At 38.2% G+C, this 18967-nt stretch overlaps 1 protein-coding gene across 1 annotated transcript; it reads right to left on the bottom strand.

The window, feature by feature from the left end:
* Positions 1–6478: 6478 nt before the first annotated feature.
* On the bottom strand, positions 6479–15567 carry LOC306879207 (indian hedgehog B protein-like; the record flags this gene model as incomplete). Its single annotated transcript, XM_079431999.1, has 3 exons — positions 6479–7164; positions 9213–9474; positions 15268–15567. The coding sequence occupies 3 exons, from the start codon at positions 15565–15567 to the stop codon at positions 6479–6481; spliced, it is 1248 nt and encodes a 415-aa protein (XP_079288125.1).
* Between the last annotated feature and the right edge of the window lie 3400 nt (positions 15568–18967).

Genomic DNA, 18967 nt, shown 5'->3' on the forward strand with positions numbered 1-18967 from the left:
AAGCCACAGGTAAACACGATCGCTATATAAGCATCTTTTTCTTTTTTTTCTTATTGGATAGTTATATCAGGGGGTTTCAAACTGGGGTCCAGGCAGGGCTGGACTGGGACAAAAAATCGGCCCTGGCATTTTGGCCTAGACCGGCCCACTACATACGATCAAAATACTACCCATCTTTGCACGCTCTTGAATATGTATACCAGCTCCTATTCCATAAAAGCACTAAAGTCATATAATAATAGGTAGGAAACAGTGAGAGTTGACACATTAAAAACTTCTAAAAAGTGTAATTTAGTATAATAAAACTATAATCCACACTGATGAATCCTAAAACTATAGGCCTATATAGTTATGACATCCTGTGTGTGCCTGTGTGTTTGAGGGAGAAAGGGAAGAGACATGATAATCAGATGATCACTGTTTCCCATAGTATAGCATTAAATAAACTGTAAACTTACTTAGTCAGATCTGTTAACTTCTTGGATGAACCTTTAAAAGCATAAGAAGGCATCCTGTCTGTGTGTGTGTGTGTGTGTGTGTGTGTGTGTGTGTGTGTGTGTGTGTGTGTGTGCAGTGGTGTATAAAGTACCCGAAAGCCATACTCAAGTAAAAGTACAGGTATGTTACCAAAAAATGACTTTGGTAGAAGTTGAAGCCTTCGTTTTGAGTAAAAGTCTTAAAGTATATGATATTTATTGTACTTAAGTACGAAAAGTATTTTTAAAAATCTTAAACGTACTTAAGTATTGAAAGTAAAAGTACAAGTAAATGCAAAATGGAAAAGAAGCATATATATATATATATATATATATATATATATATATATATATATATATATATATATATATATATAAATATTCATACAGCTTTAGTAGCAAGAGTGTGTTCAGTTTGAACTCTTTCTTCCATTTTGTATTTTTGGGTAAGAATAAGAAGCACTTCATCCGGTACTTAGTGTCTTTCATTCCAACATAAGAAAACATTTCTGGAATCTGCATCTGAAATAGCATTAAGATGTATTTATTTACACAGTTTATGTATCTCAGAGGGGACATGGATGCATTTAAACTGCAGTAACAGATGCATAAATAGGCCTAATGTTGTGTTTTTAACATAAAACATCGAATACTGATATTTGAAATAATTTAAAACATGAAAAAAATAGCCAAAATGTGAAATTAAAACCGCTAGTAGGTGACAGCAATGACTTTGGTGACAGAAAGTGACCATTAATGAGTGAGTCATTGAGATTCAACCGATTCATTCAAACGACTGATTCATTCAGGAACAGAGCATTTGACTGTGTTAATGAGTGAATCACTGAATCATTTATTCAACTGATTCATTCAGGAACAGAGCATTTGACTGTGTTAATGAGTGAATCACTGAATCATTTATTCAACCGATTCATTCAAACGACTGATTCATTCAGGAACAGGGCATTTGACTGTGTTAATGAGTGAATCACTGAATCATTTATTCAACCAATTCATTCAAACGACTGATTCATTCAGGAACAGGGCATTTGACTGTGTTAATGAGTGAATTACTGAATCATTTATTCAACCAATTCATTCAAACGACTGATTCATTCAGGAACAGAGCATTTGACTGTGTTAATGAGTGAATCACTGAATCACTGAATCGACTTGCTCGGGGAAGTCGTGGCCTAATGGTTAGAGAGTCGGACTCGTAATCGAAAGGTTGTGGGTTCGAGTCCCCGGCCGGCAGGGATTGTAGGTGGGGGGAGTGAATGTACAGCGCTCTCTCCACCCTCAATACCACGACTGAGGTGCCCTTGAGCAAGGCACCGAACCCCCAACTGCTCCCCGGGCGCTGCAGCATGGCTGCCCACTGCTCCGGGTGTGTGTTCACGGTGTGTGTGTGTGTGTGTGTGTGTGTGTGTGCATTTGTTCACTACTCACTGCTGTGTGTGTGCACTTGGATGGGTTAAACGCAGAGCACCAATTTCGAGTATGGGTCACCATACTTGACAATACGTCACTTTACTTACTTTACTACTATCATTTATTCAACCGATTCATTCAAACGACTGATTCATTCAGGAACAGAGCAGTGAATCACTGAATCATTTATTCAACCGATTCATTCAAACGACTGATTCATTCAGGAACAGAGCATTTGACTGTGTTAATGAGTGAATCACTGAATCATTTATTCAACCGATTTGTTCAAAAAGCGGATTCATTCAATAAGTACACCGTCCATTGCTCAGAGACGCAAAACAGTGCTGTGATCTTTGTTTGGAATTATTTTCTTTGGCAAAATTGAGCAAAAACAAGCAATAAGTCTAAAATGTAAGTCACTTATTGCTTACTGGACTTGTATGAAATGATTATTAAATGTGTTCATGCTGATATCTGCAGAAAAACGGCACTCTTTGTGTGATATAGATATAGTCCAGGTGATATGTGCAAAATTTAGAAGTTAACTATATTATATAAATATAAAAAGCATACAGAAGCATTTTTGCCGTCTACAATTTAGAATGCCTGGAATTTTTTAATACATTAATAAATCAACGGTGCACTCTGTGTGTGATTTGATGATATAGACTACTTGATAATGTCAGATCACACATCATTACAACAACACTTACCCTATTATTGCAGAAGATATACTGTATGTCACACAACCCAGACTCCACTTTAGTGGAAAATGAATCATCCTCGTTTGTGCGCGCACTTGTTGCACGGTTTGCAGATGAGCAAAGCTGTTCTAAATTACAAACGTAAATGTAAATGGGAAATGTATCGGAGTAAAAGTAAAAGTTGGCTGAAATATAAAAACTCAAGTAGGCTACAGATCCTCCCAAAAAATACTTAAGTACTGTAACAAAGTATTATTACTTCGTTACAATACACCACTGTGTGTGCATGTGTGTGAGAGAGAGAGAGAGCCCAAAAGGGGAGTTGTTTAAAGATGTGATTGGGTCAGCCCAATGTCAATTAAGAAAATAACCAATGGGCTGCTGATTAAATGTCTCATGGGCCGGTCTGTCTAAACCGGCTTTTTTTGACAAAAACATTAAACAGCCGCAAAGACCACAGCGCTGTCAACTATTTAGGCAGAAAAACTATAGGCTGCTAAGAGTTGTATGGGCCGATCAGACAAATATGGTATGAGAAGATGTATAGGCCCGGCCCAAAAAGTACGTCGGCCCAGCGGGAAAATGCCCGGTCTGCCAGATGGCCAGTCCGCCCCTGGGTCCAGGGACCTCCTAGGAGTTGCAAGGAAGTGCTAGGGGTCCTTGAAGGGTTTAGAGAAAAATGGTGAGAAAAAAAGTAAAATAAATAAATAAAAATTTGATTAAACAAAATAAACTGATAAAAGAATACAAAAAGAAAGAAAAAATCTCAAAAATTAAAAGTGGATTTAAATAAGCAATATGTCTAACAGTACAGAACAACAGGCAGCAGTCAACAAAACGTAGTAATGTAAAAACTAAATATTTTATACATTTATTATATTGATTTTTTCACTGTATAGACATGTAAAATATACAGTTGCCTTTAAAATTTTAGGATGGGGAGCCCTTGTAACAGAATTATTATTTTTGGGGGTCCATGGCATCAGAATTCAACCCCCCTGAATTACACAACAGATTTACCATTTACCACAGGTGAAATTCAGTCATTTCTATAAAAAATCAATGCAACCAGAATTTTTTCGTTCCAAAAGTTGGTCACATCAGTGACGTGCTAATTGATATTTATGTTTATTTATTTAGCAGATGCTTTTAATATAACATAAGAAGTTCATGGTGAAAAGTCAATAGCATTAAAGGTGTCGCAATACAATTGTATAAAGCTTCCAAAATGTTATCCTTTTTAACCTAATGTTTTAGTCTCTTGAGAATTTGAAAGATGAGTCTAGTCTAAATGCCATGTTTGCATGGTCTCATTAGTAAGAGGAGAGTTTATCTATTCAGTGGGGTCATATCACATGTTTGGTGGGATTCCTGTTACATTAAACCCATCTGACTCTCTTGAACACTGTACTGACCGTTTTCTGCCAGCAGGGAACAATTACATAGACCAGTGGTTCTAAACCAGTTTTTATTACAACCAGAGGTAAAAATCAGCTTAGACAGGAGGGCCTTCCAATATTGCCTTTGACAAATGGGGGATGTGGAGGGCCATTGACACAAAACATCAAACAGATGACAAAAATAACGAGTGAAAGAAATTGTAATAGCCAGCACAGCAAAGAGCAAATATGAGACAAAATAAATAATTTGTATAAAGTTTAATTTCAAAAATAGATTTTAAATACTTTACCTGAATACCTTATAGTACCTTAATGATATTACAAAGCACTTTTTTTGAAATAAAATTTTTAAAATAGTTTAAGACTAATGACAATCTAATGAGGAAAGAGACTGGATTATGGGAATAGTGAACAAATATAAGGCACAGACAATGTTTGGTCTCTCACAATCTCTGTAAGAAGCAAGACAAGAGGTCAGTTTGTAATCTGTTCTTTTTACAGTTAAAGGTGATGTGTGGAATTTTTTCAATGTGAAATACTTTTTTAATTTTAGCTTATACAGCTATAAGTATGATGATTCTCCCGAAAAGAGTAAACACTGACACCGTTCCATTTGTTTGAGCATCTTGACAAATGCGACACAGCAACACAACCAATTGACGGTGATGATGCTGTTCCCCAGTTATTATCATTGTACGTGTGTAGAGCGCTGCAGTGATGACAGTTTTGTAGGACAACCTTAAAGTTCGCATCACGCTGGTTCCATCAACAAAAAGCCAATAGGATTTTTCCACTGACTTTTGGATTAATGAAGAAAATAAGCTCTGTGACCAACAAATGTTTATGATTCTTACACGTTTTTTTTTCATTATTGCTTTAAACAAACAAAACCATGAGTATTGCATGGTCAAGCATGGTGGCCAACTCTTTCAGTCGTTATATAAAACATTTTACCTGAAAGTTTGTAAGAGATTATAAACACATGGAGGAAAGTTGGCTTGTGAGTAGATGAGTTTTCTTGTTTTTGATGTGATGATGAGTAATATCCTCAACAACCTCTATAGTCCCATTTAGACACTTGTTAGCAACTGCCTTTTCAAGACAAGCAAAAGACAAGCATTACTGATATATTTTATGTCATAGAATATAATGTGAAAATATCTTGAGCTTGTGTTAAATACAGACCTAATTTCAGACATTTAACCAATAAACCATTTTACAAAACCCATTGACTTCTATAAGATGGAACTTTAAGTGTTAAAATACTAGCTTGTTTTCTGGTTTTGGCCTACAAAAACGTCATCCTTGCAGCACTTCATAGAAGTTTACGTTTTCAGCTTCCGAGAACCCTAGAAATTTGAAAAAGAGTCCATGGCATAAGTTTGGGGTTGGAATATCTGGGCATTAAAAAATACTTTTGCAATTTTTCTTGTTGTCACTTGTTGCACAGAAATTACACTCTTCACCTTTAGTCAATAAAAAGTCTGCTTTTGGTACATTTCACCTAACTTAACACTATCCCCTTAAAGGCATAGTTCACCCAAAAATAAAAATTCTGCCTTTAATTTCTCACCCTTATGTCATTCCAAACCTGTAAGACCTTCATTCATCTTTGCAACACAAATTAAGATATTTTTGATGAAATCCGAGAGCTTTCTGACTCTGCATAGACAGCAACGCAACTGACATGTTCAAGGCCCAGAAAGGTAGTGAGGACATTGTTAAAATAGTCCATTTGACATAAGTGGTTCAACCTTAATTTACTGAAGGTACGAGAAAACAAAAATAATGACTTTATTCAACAATTTCTTGTCTTTCGTGTCAGTCTTCGGCGCGTGTTCAGGAGAACACGACGTATTCACGACGCATGCTTGTGATGCTATTGATGTAGAACCCGGATGCGCTGCACCTTGTTTGCAAGCATAGGAAGATGCACGTTAAACATGAAACAGTCTTCATAAACATGTCCGAAGATTTGACAGAGAGGGTGACTTGCAATTTTTTGCACAGCCTTACTTATTCGAACCAGAATATACAGACGATGAACGTTCTACGTCAGAAAGCCGGCTCCTGCGTCAGCAGCACCATATGTATGCATTATTTTTGTTTTCTTTGTGCACAAAAAGTATTCTCGTAGCTTCATAACATTACGGTTGAACGACTGATGGACTACATATGGACTATTTTAACAATGTCCTCCTTACTACCTTTCTGGGCCTTAAATGTGGTAGTTGCATTGCTGTCCATGTAGGGTCAGAAAGCTCTCGGATTTCATCATAAATATCTTAATTTGTGTTCCAAAGATGAACGATGGTCTTACGGGTTTGGAATGACGTGGGTGAGTAATTAATGACAGAATCTTCATTTTTGGGTGATCTATACCTTTAAGTCATAAACCCTGAGCGTTCAATCATTTCCATGTCTGTCTTCCCACCACTCACTCAACTCTGAGTTAGTTTTCAATCAATCAGCTTTCGTGATCTTCTAAGGCCCAAGGGTGGAAGAGTTCTGAGTCTAGCAGTAGTGTTCCCACACTGAGTAGGACCTGAGAGTACCAGTGTAAGCCGTTCTTAAGGATCCGATCCGGTCCGGTCCAGCTGTACAACAGGCGTAGAGGTGCAAATGCCCAGTGAGCTAGCCGTGGTTCATTCACCGCAGCATAGCATGAGGTCATCACTCCATTCACCACCAAAGTCCCATGGGCAGTAAGAGGGGCGTAAGCCCCGCGGTCCTCCCGCACCTCCACTCGAGTGATCCGTGAAACACGCTTCCTGAGATCTCCTTCATCGACGATCAGCAAACACTGCCCTTGCTGGGCATCACTGGCAAATATCGTCCGGAGGGATCCAGGCATTGGCTGGCCCCCGCTGGAGCAGTTTCCAACCCAAAGAAACAGTAAATGACCTGCCGTTAAGGAGACGCTGGCCCCATCCTCAGTGCTGATCACATAAAAGTGCTTCTGGGTAATGGGGCTACGGTCCAGGAAGGTGAGGACTTTGCTGTAGACGAGCTCACCAGTCCCGTCACTTCCCATCGAGGCCAGAACAAAGTCTCCTGCTCGTAGGTCTCGGATTGGTCTATGAGTGCTGTCCTCCATCGTCACCAGAGCCCCTCCAGGAAAACAGCCGCCTGTCTTTGCTGCTACTGAGTGCTCTGAAAAAAAGTGTGAGGAAGGAATGGAAGAGAAGAATGGAAAGAAAGAAAGGAATAGAAATGTTTCATTAAGGAAATAAAGAATGGATTCAACGCCCATGCCCGTTTCTAATCTTCACTTCTGACTAGTTGATATGCCTTTGGCCTTCAACCCCTTGTTCATTGGTTGGTCCTATGGTGTTTCCCTCAGTGATTGGTTGAATTGGTAAATAGGATCATTGTGGCGTCCTCAAAGTGGGACTTTTACTTCTTCTTCATTGGGACGCTGGTGTAGGAGTGCCTCCTAGTGGACTGATTCTGACAGCAATCTCGCCTCTTTAGACTTACATTTTTGTACAAATTGCAATATATACATAACAATACACAATATATATAAGATAGATCCTAAAACTCTGTTTTTCCTTCTGATCACGTCAGGGATAGCTGACTTACATAACGATCTGGGCAGGAAGGACAGGAGAAAAAGGAATAAAGAGAAAGAAAACAGTGGGAAAAACAGAGAAACAGATCATGAATATTAGAGATTGTATTATGAAATTCAATGTATGTAAGGAACAAAATTGTAAATCACATCTCTATAAGAGATGGGCCAAAAAATCTGCAATCTGCAGACTTTTTTCCCCATTTCTCAGTTGTTTTTGGAGAAAAATCTGCAGAATGCATTTAAACATGGTAAAATGCTTTAAACGTACTTATAACTTAATTAATTACTGGCCAAAATATTTAATAAACGAGCATGCAGAAGTGGAAGTTTCTGAATGCCGAATGTTCCAATTCTGCCAAATCTGTGGCATTTTCTGAGAGTTCTGTGCGCACAGATTATATTTACATTTATGCAGACGATTGTTTGCGGGCCTGCTAATGGCTAATGCATTTCACAATATTATGTAGCAATAAAGTCTTAAAGGGTGAATGAGAATGACTTTAGTCTTAACCTTGTTGTTATATTGTTAGCTTACAGCAAAATTACATAATATATAGGAATATTAAATTGTCAAAGTGCTTCCCTGAATATTTCCTCCAGCTTGATTCATTCTTATTACTAGAAAAGATCAAATAGCATGTTGGCTATGGATGCTAAAGCTACATGAAGCCTATGTTGACTTTCATGGAAATAAGGATCAAGGTAAAGCATAGCTGGAAAAGTAAGAAAGGTAAAGTAAATGTTAGAAATGGTGAAAAAAGAAGTGTGCATTCATCAGACGGCCCAGTGCTGCAAGATTGTGCTGTTTTAATATAATCATGTGAAGCAAGGAAATTACATCTGATACCGAAGATGACTCCAACATGGCTCTCTACATTAGATAGCTCATTAATCCACAGTGTGTGTATCTCTTGCCCTTGTCTTCTCACATTACATGTCTGTGGGAAGCTTTGTTAGTTATGGTTAGATTTCAAAATAAAAAAATAAAATAAAATTGCATTTATTGATAAAGTAAAACAGTTTTAAAAAAATTTAAATAAAAAATAATATTGTGAAATGTTATTTCAGTTTAAATAACTCATTTAAATATTTTATTTTTTTAAATGTAATTTATTACTCTAGTCTTCAGTGTCACATGATCCTTCAGATATAACTCTAATATGCTGATTTTGTGCTAAAGAAACATTTATTTTTATTATCAATGCTCAATATTTTTGTTGAAACAGTGATGATCTTTTTAGGGTTCTTTCGGAATATTTTGTAACATCATAAATGTATTTACTGTAACTTTTGATCAATTTAATGCATTCTTGTTGAATAAAAAAAATCTTACTGACACCAAATTTTTGAACAGTAGTTTATGCCATGCCCACTTTTCTCAATTCAATGAATTCCCCCAAAATAAGTCCCATCCTACTGTTTTCTCATTGAATAGCCTGTTTCGCACAGAAATACATCTGATTGCAGAAATAAAATGAGATGCAAAAAGTGTAACTCAAAATGAACTTGCTAATATCCCACCATGTTTGTTTTCCTTTCCTTTCACCCCTTTTATTTGTAAGGACTAGTCTGTTTCTCGCTTGACCTCTTTTCCCCCTGCACAAGCACACACAGCTGCTCTCACCTGATTTGACACTGCAGTGTATGTGGCCTTTGGATTCGTAGTAGACCCAGTCGAACCCGGCCTCCACTGCCAGACGGGCCAGCATGGCATACTTGTTCCGGTCACGGTCCGAGGTAGTGATGTCAACCGCCCTGCCCTCATAATGCAGAGACTCTTCGGAGTGATGGCCATCTTCATCCCAGCCCTCCGTCACACGCAGACGCACGCCAGGCCACAGGTTCATCACTGAGATGGCCAGGGAGTTCAGCTTATCCTTACAGCGCTGCAAAAAATAATGCATGAGAAACACTTACTAGAATGCAGAAATGTGACATGTGTGGCAACAAAATCAGTCATAAGGGTAAATTTTTGAGATTTATACATCATCTGGCAAAATATACATCAAATATGTTATATACTTATACATTTATACACTTATACAGCAAAGCTGAATAAATAAGCTTTCCATTGATGTATGATGGGAAGCCGTGGCCTAATGGTTAGAGAGTCGGACTCGTAATCGAAAGGTTGCGGGTTCGAGTCCCCGGCCGGCAGGGATTGTAGGTGGGGGGAGTGAATGCACAGCGCTCTCTCCACCCTCAATACCACGACTGAGGTGCCCTTGAGCAAGGCACCGAACCCCCAACTGCTCCCCGGGCGCCGCAGCATGGCTGCCCACTGCTCCGGGTGTGTGTTCACGGTGTGTGTGTGTGTGTGCGTGCATTTGTTCACTACTCACTGCTGTGTGTGTGTGCACTTGGATGGGTTAAACGCAGAGCACCAATTTCGAGTATGGGTCACCATACTTGACAATACGTCACGACTTTAAAAAAAAAATAAAAAAATTATTTTTTAGGATAACGATATTTGGCTGAGATACAACTATTTGAAAATCTGAACTCTGAGGGTGCAAAAAAATCTAAATATTGAGAAAATCGCCTTTAAAGTTAATTTTTGGCATAAAAGAAAAATCGATCATTTTGATCCATACAATGTATTGTTGGCTATTGCTACAAATGCTACTTAAGACCGGTTTTGTTGTCCAGGATTACAAATGTGAAAAGTGAATAACAGGTACTAGGGTTATTATTGTTAACTTAAACTAAAACCATAAAAAAAAGCATTGTTAAAAACACAAAGATTATTGGACTATAGGCCTATTTAACGAGAAAATACTTCATGTAAAATCAAAATTGTAAATAAAACAAAGATTATTGGAGTACGTTTTACAAGACAATACTATTTCAGTCTTTCTACTTCAAAATTTCATGTTTAATTAATGTGTTACTTGCTGCTTCTTTGTAATTACTTATGAAATTTACTAGCCATTTCTATATATATATATATAAATAAATACAAACACATGCATGTATATATTTAAGAAAAATATATTGTTTATATGTTAAATATATAATATAAAATATCAATAATGTATGTAAATGTAAATATTTTCAAAATATATACTGTATGTGTGTGTATTTATATATACATAATAAATATACACAGTACACATACATATATTATGTAAACAAAAACTTTTATTTTGGATGCGATTAATCGTTTGACAGCACTAAAAAAACACACAACAAAATTAATACAACTTTAAATAAAATTAAAATTAAATAAAACATCAAAATCAAACTAATGAAAGCTAATAAAAAATATTAATAAAAACTATAATAGCACGTCGATGATTGACTAAAATAACATTGTCAGGTAGCTATAGCAGCAAGAGTCTCAGTATAAGTGTGTTTTATGATCTGTTGTTCTTCCAGGCTAATAATTAACATGCATTCAATGTGAACTAACAAGGAAATTAGTAATGTAAAGTATTACAGTAACCATGATTATAGTTTACATTGAAAGCAAGTTAATGACATGAGTACAAAGTGAGCTCATAGATCAGTCACAATGTCTCACAATGAAATATATAAATATGAACTTCTGGTGGTTTATGTAGCGTAAATGGCCAGTGTGACAGCACTTAAACCCAACTGAATACTGAACTCTGATACATAAGTTACCAATTAAACAAACAGAAGGAGGCTTTGCGTGCCTGAGTGAGAAAGAACACAAGGCCATTGTCTCGACTTTGTGAATTTCCTGCAAGAAATATGGATTTTAGTATGCTCATGTCAAAAAGCCTGTGGCAAGCAGTTGCTAGGTGAGTGACGCGGTGAGCAATGGCAAATATAATCCTGACAGCCATTTGTAGAACTGACGTATTTGTGGTTAGCACAAACACACTCAGCCCATGGGCTGATAAATCCCTGTCTCAACCAGAGGCCACGAGACATGCAAGGTCACTGGATAACCACCAACTAAGTGGTCACAAATTGCTTACTGAGTGACGGCAGAGATTCTTTGATGTTGCCATACTAAGTCCTCAGTACATAGTTGTGCCATCAAACCATCTATTTCTGTTCTCCGAATTGGAGACCCACCTTTCCACTCAATAGCTATAAAGCTCTGCGGACTATCTGTTTGAGTCTAAGCTCAGTTATTCTATGTCTATTAGGATCTATCTCTCAGAGCTGAGCTCGGTCTGTATGGATTCCATCAGTCCAGTCCAGAGGCTGGTATGGGAGAGGAAAGGAGATTTGAAAATACAGTGCCAGTGTGTTTGGTTTCTCTGTTGAGTCTCCAAGGTTCACTGAAACCAAAACATGTACAGCAAATGCTTAGACTACAGTCATAGCGTCAACAATGATAATGCACTCTCCCACACTCAAATATGCTTACGTGTATGCAAACCTATATGTATGCAAACCCTTGGCTTGCTTTTCTCCATGGAACCCAAAAAGAGGTGGTTGCTAATAAGTGGCTAAATGGGACTACAAAGGTTGTTGGGGATATTAAATGTTATCATGCAAAGCACGAACACTCATTTACTCACTAGTCCACTTTTACAGCCTCATTGTGTTCATATTCATGCTCTTGCTTACTTTTATAACTCAAACCTCCCAACTTGTAGATTTTAAATAAAGACTAAAAGAAGTGTTGGAAGCTTAATGGTGGTGCTGTTGAAGTCATGCGACTTTTGTGTGTAATTAAGGTTTTTGCTTCTGGAGATTGTGGTTAGGTTTCAAATTCATAATTTATAAAGGTTATCTTGACGAATAAATGTTGTATAGATTAAAGAGCATATATTATATTGGCTTTTTGTCAAGGGAACCAGGTTGAAGTTAGTATAAGTTCCAGCTTGGCCTACAAAAGTACGTCATCACTGCACAACTCTATAGATTTCATTTGCGTTCACGCATATTTAAACTTGCAGGAGAAGATTTGTTTCAAGTTTGAAATCAGATGCCAAATGCAGGTTCTAACATGCAAGTATTGAATATGCAGACAAGCAAATGAGATTTGAATTCTACGGCAAAGGCCAGAATTTCTAGTGAATGATTCCATTATGGAACAGAGCAGTGGGAACTTTTTCAAATAGATCTCCTTTGAAAATCCTACAGGTTTGGAACACCAGAATGACTGAAGTTTCATTTCTGGGTAAATTTTTCTTTAAAGAACAAAACCCTCACTGTCCCTTGTGAGATTCGGGGGACCGAATCCCATTTTAGATGCATCTTGCCCACTCCGCATCTAAGAGAGTGGAGCTAACTGACATTTTAAAAATGTCAAGTCTTCCCCATTCCAAAAGTTAAAACAACGAACTCCTGAACCTTGAAGAGAGCGAATCTTAAAAAGACCAAGATCGATAAACTCTTCGATCGATAGACTGCAGAACCGGTTTATGGTGACCTGCAGAAGGAAACGGTAGTTTATGGTTAACTAGAAATATGTGCATTTGGCATGATGTCAGAAATTAAATATGAATGGAAAAAAGGTGTTTTAGTTACAAGAATACAAATATAGATATTTATGAAGACGTTTTTCCGAGCACGTCTCCGGATTGGACGATAAGAATAGCGACTTGGCGAGCTGTAATAGATGCCTATTCACATAGCTGTGTGGATTTCAGCTTTTTTCGTTGTGGTTGCAAAAGTGAACTGGACTTCATAAATCAGCCCGTGAACTCTGTTAGTTTTGCTTTCAAAGCAGAGATCGACGGGTTTTCAGGAGGAGAGCCTTCACACTGACCGCGGGCTGCACAAACATTCACCCCGCGCACCGATGGCGTGGGGCCCTGAACACTCGCGCCTGTATGAGAGCGCCGGGGCCACTCGCCGCTGAATCAAAAATAAGGTGGAGAAAAATATGTGTGTAATTAAGGCTTAAATGCATGTGAAGCCGACTATTTTTACACACGTATGCCACAAAAACAAACAAACAAAAATAACACAGAATAAAAAGGAAAAACAGACCAGAGGTTGTCTCCAGCAGTCACCGCAGTTTGGCCCTCATAAATCGCGCGAAGGTCAGGTAAACGAGCGCGGCGCTCGCCGGAGAGGTGACAGGTAAAGACGGGGTGAGATCTACGAGCCCCTCCTCAGTTCCCACGTGGCTCTCCTGGATATTAACATGTGGGCATTCAGGGGAAAAGAGCTGATATAAATACTTTTAGGTGAGGGGGAGATTGGAGTCAAATAAATTCCACTCGGTACCACATCAACGTCGTAAAAAATATCTGACGGTTCGAAAAGGTGGTGTACGCCGTTAATCACGAGCGGTCGTGTTTAAGCATACGGGTAAACATTGAAACAGTCACACAGGTCATGCTCAATCTACAAGGGCCGTTTTAATGTGTTCTTTTCCAATCGCGCTTAAAACAGTGACGGCACTGTTTTAATTAAACGTTTCAGGTTTCCCTTCCCCTCCACTTTATTGACAGTCACCCCTTTTGCGTTCATTCATTCACATAAATTGAGCAAGAGCCCCGTGGGAGAAAGTTCAAATATGTGGTTATAAAATAACCTAACGACTACTGTGTCTTTAATTTGACGAAACCTGCCCCCATACACTTTGTTATGAAGACTGAAAGACCTGAAACCTTGAATGAACTCAAGGATTTTCACTTTTCAGTGAAAAAAAAACAAAAACAAAAAACTGTGGTCTCTATGCCCACATGCATCAGTCTCCACGACCATTTTTCATTTATAAGACAGAATTAAAAAAAGAGACTTGAACAAAGCGACTTGAGGGTTGTAGGTTTGAACCCCACATCAATTGAGCCATAAACTCAACATGCTACTGACACTAAACCACTTGTTATTCCAGGTGGTCTATCTCAAAGTTCATTTTGGATGAAAGTCTCAACTATACAATGAATGATAAATCTGCATATTTTCTTGACCATATTTTTAGAATTAGCTCAAGAACATTCCAAACCAAATCCCTGACATTTATTGATCTCCACTACAATTCTGACAGTATGACAATGCACCCTGATTTATTGGGCAAATACAAAGCACACTATGGTAAATTAAATAACAGCATTGGAAATATAGTAGTACTAACTGTCTATGTTGAAGATCTGGGTTGAAAACTTAGGGTTGCAGGTTCAAACCTCACTCATCCATGAACTATCACCACTCTGCCACTGATAAAGACCCTTCACCACATGTTGACCCAGATGTTATGATTGAAGTCAGTTTGGATTAAATTTTAAACAGACCTTCTTTACCATATTTTCTGAATTATCTCAAGGATGCCTACATTTACTGATGTCCACTACAATTGTTTGTAACCAAACAGTTTTGGTAACAATTGACTTCCACTGAATGGACAAAAAACATCTCTCAAGATATCTTTTTATGTTCACCAGATGAAGGAAAGCCACACTGGTTAGGAATGACATAGGCCGAGTAAAGAACTGGCACTTATGAGTGAACTAACCACATGTTACACTTTCAGAAAGGTACACAAAGGTAATACTAATATGTAAACTTTATGTAGCTACTAATATGTCCTTTTAAAGCACTATTAAATATTATTCAGGGGTAAATACAAAGATGTATTTTTTAGGTTTTGTACATTTGAGTACCGCTGTTGTAGGATACTCTTTTTTCTGAGAGTGTAATGCAAGTCCTTTTGGGTAGAAATCTCAACTAAAAAGAAAAAAATAAATTAACACTTAGCCGACCTAATTACTCTGATGAAACATTTCCGCGTGTGTCTGGCTCACCTGCGTCATCATGCGGTCCGCACCTGTGTTCTCCTCATCCTTGAAGATGATGTCTGGGTTGTAGTTGGGCGTGAGCTCTTTAAAGCGCTCGGAGTTGCGGGTTATCTTCCCCTCGTATCTCCCACTGGCTCCCAGCGTTTTTTCGGCAACGTTCGGACTGAACTGCTTATAGGCAAGAGGCGTGAGTTTCCTTGGAGTCCGTCTTTTGCCGTAACCTCTGCCCGGTCCACAGCTGTCGTACGCCGGCGAGAAAGCCAAGATGAAGCCGGTGAGGAGCGCCGCTGCTGTGTAGAGTCTCATGCCAACCGGTGCCAGCGGGCACTCCAAAAGATGGAGTGTCAAAAATGGTGAAGATGATGGTAAAGCGACCCTCCTCCCCCCAATCTCAGCTTCAGTCCCCGCGCAAGATCACCGGAGGGGGAGGAGGACCAATCTATTAGGACACCTGGCGCTCACCATCCTTTTACGCACGGAAAGACACCCCGGCAAACGTAGGGTTCCTCAGGCGGCGAGGCTGGTGCCAGCTCGTCGGTCCTCCTCTCAGGTCTGTAAAACTCGCTTTCTCTCAGTCCAAGCGGAGACAGGGGGAATAAATAGAGAAGTTCCGTTTATCTTGGCAAGCGCGGTTAGAGTCGCCTGCAGGCGGGTCCTGGTTGCGCAGAGCCGCGGTCAGAGTGCGCGTCCCGAAGCGGTTTCTGGCTCCAGGCTCAGCTGTTTGACTACTGCACTGTGGCGCGCGGCTCTCAGTTGAGATGGAAATGGAAGTGACCCGAGCTCAGATGCTACTGAAGCAGCCGCACCCTGCCAGTCCTGCCCTCTGTCTGTCTCTGCCCTCCTCTCCACCCCTCCGGGCAGACGCGCTTTATCAGCCCTGCCGCTCTCCCCTTGTACCGCACCCGGCGGCTGCCAAGACGCGAGACAAACAGAAGGCGCATTACAGGTCTGGACTCTCGGACCCTGATGTGTCCAGTCCTTTGAACCTCAGCAGCAATGCTCTAGTGCCTGTCAACGGTACGTCAGCACACGTGGAGTACTTAAACAAACACACACACACACACACACACACACACACACACACACACAGACAGCTATCACTTGGAGACAATGAGCCTTTAATATGACTAACTGACAACTTAAACTTTTATTTTTCAAAGATCTATAGGTTTTTATTTAAAATGTATTAATCCATTAAAATTGTATTAATTTGTTTAATGAATCATGCAATTACTATATTAGATTTTCAGTTTATTTAAATTTTTTATTCGTAATTGTATTCGTATTTATATCCAATTTTATTCATATAGCCTACTGATTTGGTTAAGATGGACCATGCAATAGTAATTTGATAATTTGTGACACTTTTTTAGTTAAAGAGGGACAGGTCATCAGCAATAGTGCTATAGTGCAGCACATATATATATATATATTTTTTTTTTAAATAAATTCTATAAACATAATGGATATATTTTTTAATCTTTAAATTATAAGAATCTTTAAATTAATTTTGTGCTATTTAAAAAATAGAATTTTAAAATAAAAATGTTGTATTATTATTGATGCTCATTATTAAACCACTAAACTTTTCATTAACGTTTGTTTTACTTTTGTATTACAGGTATTAACATTTTTATTAATAATGGCATTATTATATTAATTATTCAGCTTATTTAAAACTTTATTTATAAACCTTTACTGTTGAAAGTCAATTGACTGTTTTATTTTTTTTTTATGCATTTACTTTTTATTAACTGCATGTAAACTGGTATGATTAAGGCAGACTGAGAATAGGACAGTTTTGGTTGTAGATGGTGGAACACTTGACTAAGGTGGGACAGATCATCAGCAAAAGTGGGACAATGGTTTATAGTGTTTAGATAATACATTTGCTGTAAGTGAAACTACAAAAATCTATAACAATTTTCTGCAATTTATAAATTAAATTGTCTAATTAATTATATCCGTACTGAAAAAAACTATTAATTTCAGCTTGAGGTGGTCAAGGTGTTTGGAACTTGTAGATGGTTTGTTACTGGTGCAAAGTGGTCTTGATGAAGGTCTACCAGGTCATTTGTGGTCACACAAGCTTGTAGTCTTTCTGATCCATCATCTAAATCAGCTTTGACCAGCTGCTGACCATAAATGACCAGCTTGGTGTAACTAGAAGTCACGTAAAACCAATCACTACAATGTGGCTGTCAGGAAATAGCAAGGCTCTTGTACTGGATGACATGTTTCATTATATGTTAAAAGAGTGGTGATTTATGATCAAAATCCATCAGAAAAATTTTAAAAAGTCCCACTTTTCTGAATGACAAAGGAGATTGTGACAATTATAAACTGACTGTTAACTGCGTATTTACTGCATGTTAGTTAAAGGACAATCAACCTTTAAACTTACTTGTCCCACCTCACATGATGTCCCACTATTTCTGAATCCTTTTTTTTTTCTTCAGTAAAAATTGGATTCAGTAGTAGTGTTCAACAATGTGTTCCAGATTGAGTGCAGTGATTGGTGGTCAGGTTTAGTTTCACTGACAGCCACTGGAGACGAGTCATGAAGTGCCGTCCCTCCCAGGAACTCTAATGTCTTTAAAATAACACTAATGGCTTCTCCACTGAAGACGAATCACCAGTTAAATGCCAGAACTATTACCAAATGATACTGGTAGGAAAATTATGACAGTTCTGTGTCTCCTTCAGTGGCGCAGACATTTTTTCTGGTCCGCTGTGACCGCACTGTTGACAGCTTGAAGACGTTACTGGTATTGCTGAATACATTTTAATTAGAGACTGTTTTGGCCAGGCATCAGAAAATAATCTGTGGACAGCAAAAATACTACAGTAAAAAAGGGATTACCCAGATCCTTCTATCAGTCTACAACTAGATTTAAAGCATTGTGCATTTCATTTTTAATTCAGTAGGTTTTAGAGTAGTTTCACAGAGTCAGACTGTTGACTACTGGCATGCCGTCTGGTCCACTTTAAAGCTTACTCTAGCCTGAATTAGATGAGGAGGCATCTGGCCAACAAGTAAAGCAATTAACCACAATTCACTTTTTATGTTATGTTTACAGATGGATAAATCAACAAGACTAGGATAATAGAATGACGTGAAATAATGTGGTAGCTTATTCTAACAAAGGCAAAGCCAAAACCAAAGAAATTAGTGGAATATGTGTGTTGGGTTTGTGGTCAGAATTTCCGTCCATTCAAGTCTGATGATTTTACGGAACATGAACCGGAATATGAAGCGGAACATACATTTGTGCTCAAGCATATCACATTTACTAAACTCTGGATATCTAATGTCACAAACCTTACAAACTTTGTCAAATTCAGAGACCTTCTTGTCTTGCCTTCTTTCTTAGAAGCACTAGTTGTAGCAGTCCGTACCCTGTAAAACACATTGTTATCCTCCCAAAAGACTAATAAAAACCTGTGCATCTTGACTTCTAAAAAGTACACGCACAGATTTGAATTTGCAACTCATCTTATGCATACTCTGAGCATCTGTACTTTTTTCACATGCTGCCAGTTGGGGTGCATGATGAACCCTACCAATGAGAATATGTATTAATAAATGCAATATTTTATTCATTACTTTTAAAACATTAAGATGGGACTAAAATACAACAATAAAATGTCCATAATCACTTAAAAATCAAACCTAAAAAGAATAAAAATGTTTATAAAGCTTTCA

Source organism: Barbus barbus, assembly GCF_936440315.1.
Source record: "Barbus barbus genome assembly, chromosome: 13".
NCBI classification, from domain to species: Eukaryota; Metazoa; Chordata; class Actinopteri; order Cypriniformes; family Cyprinidae; genus Barbus; species Barbus barbus.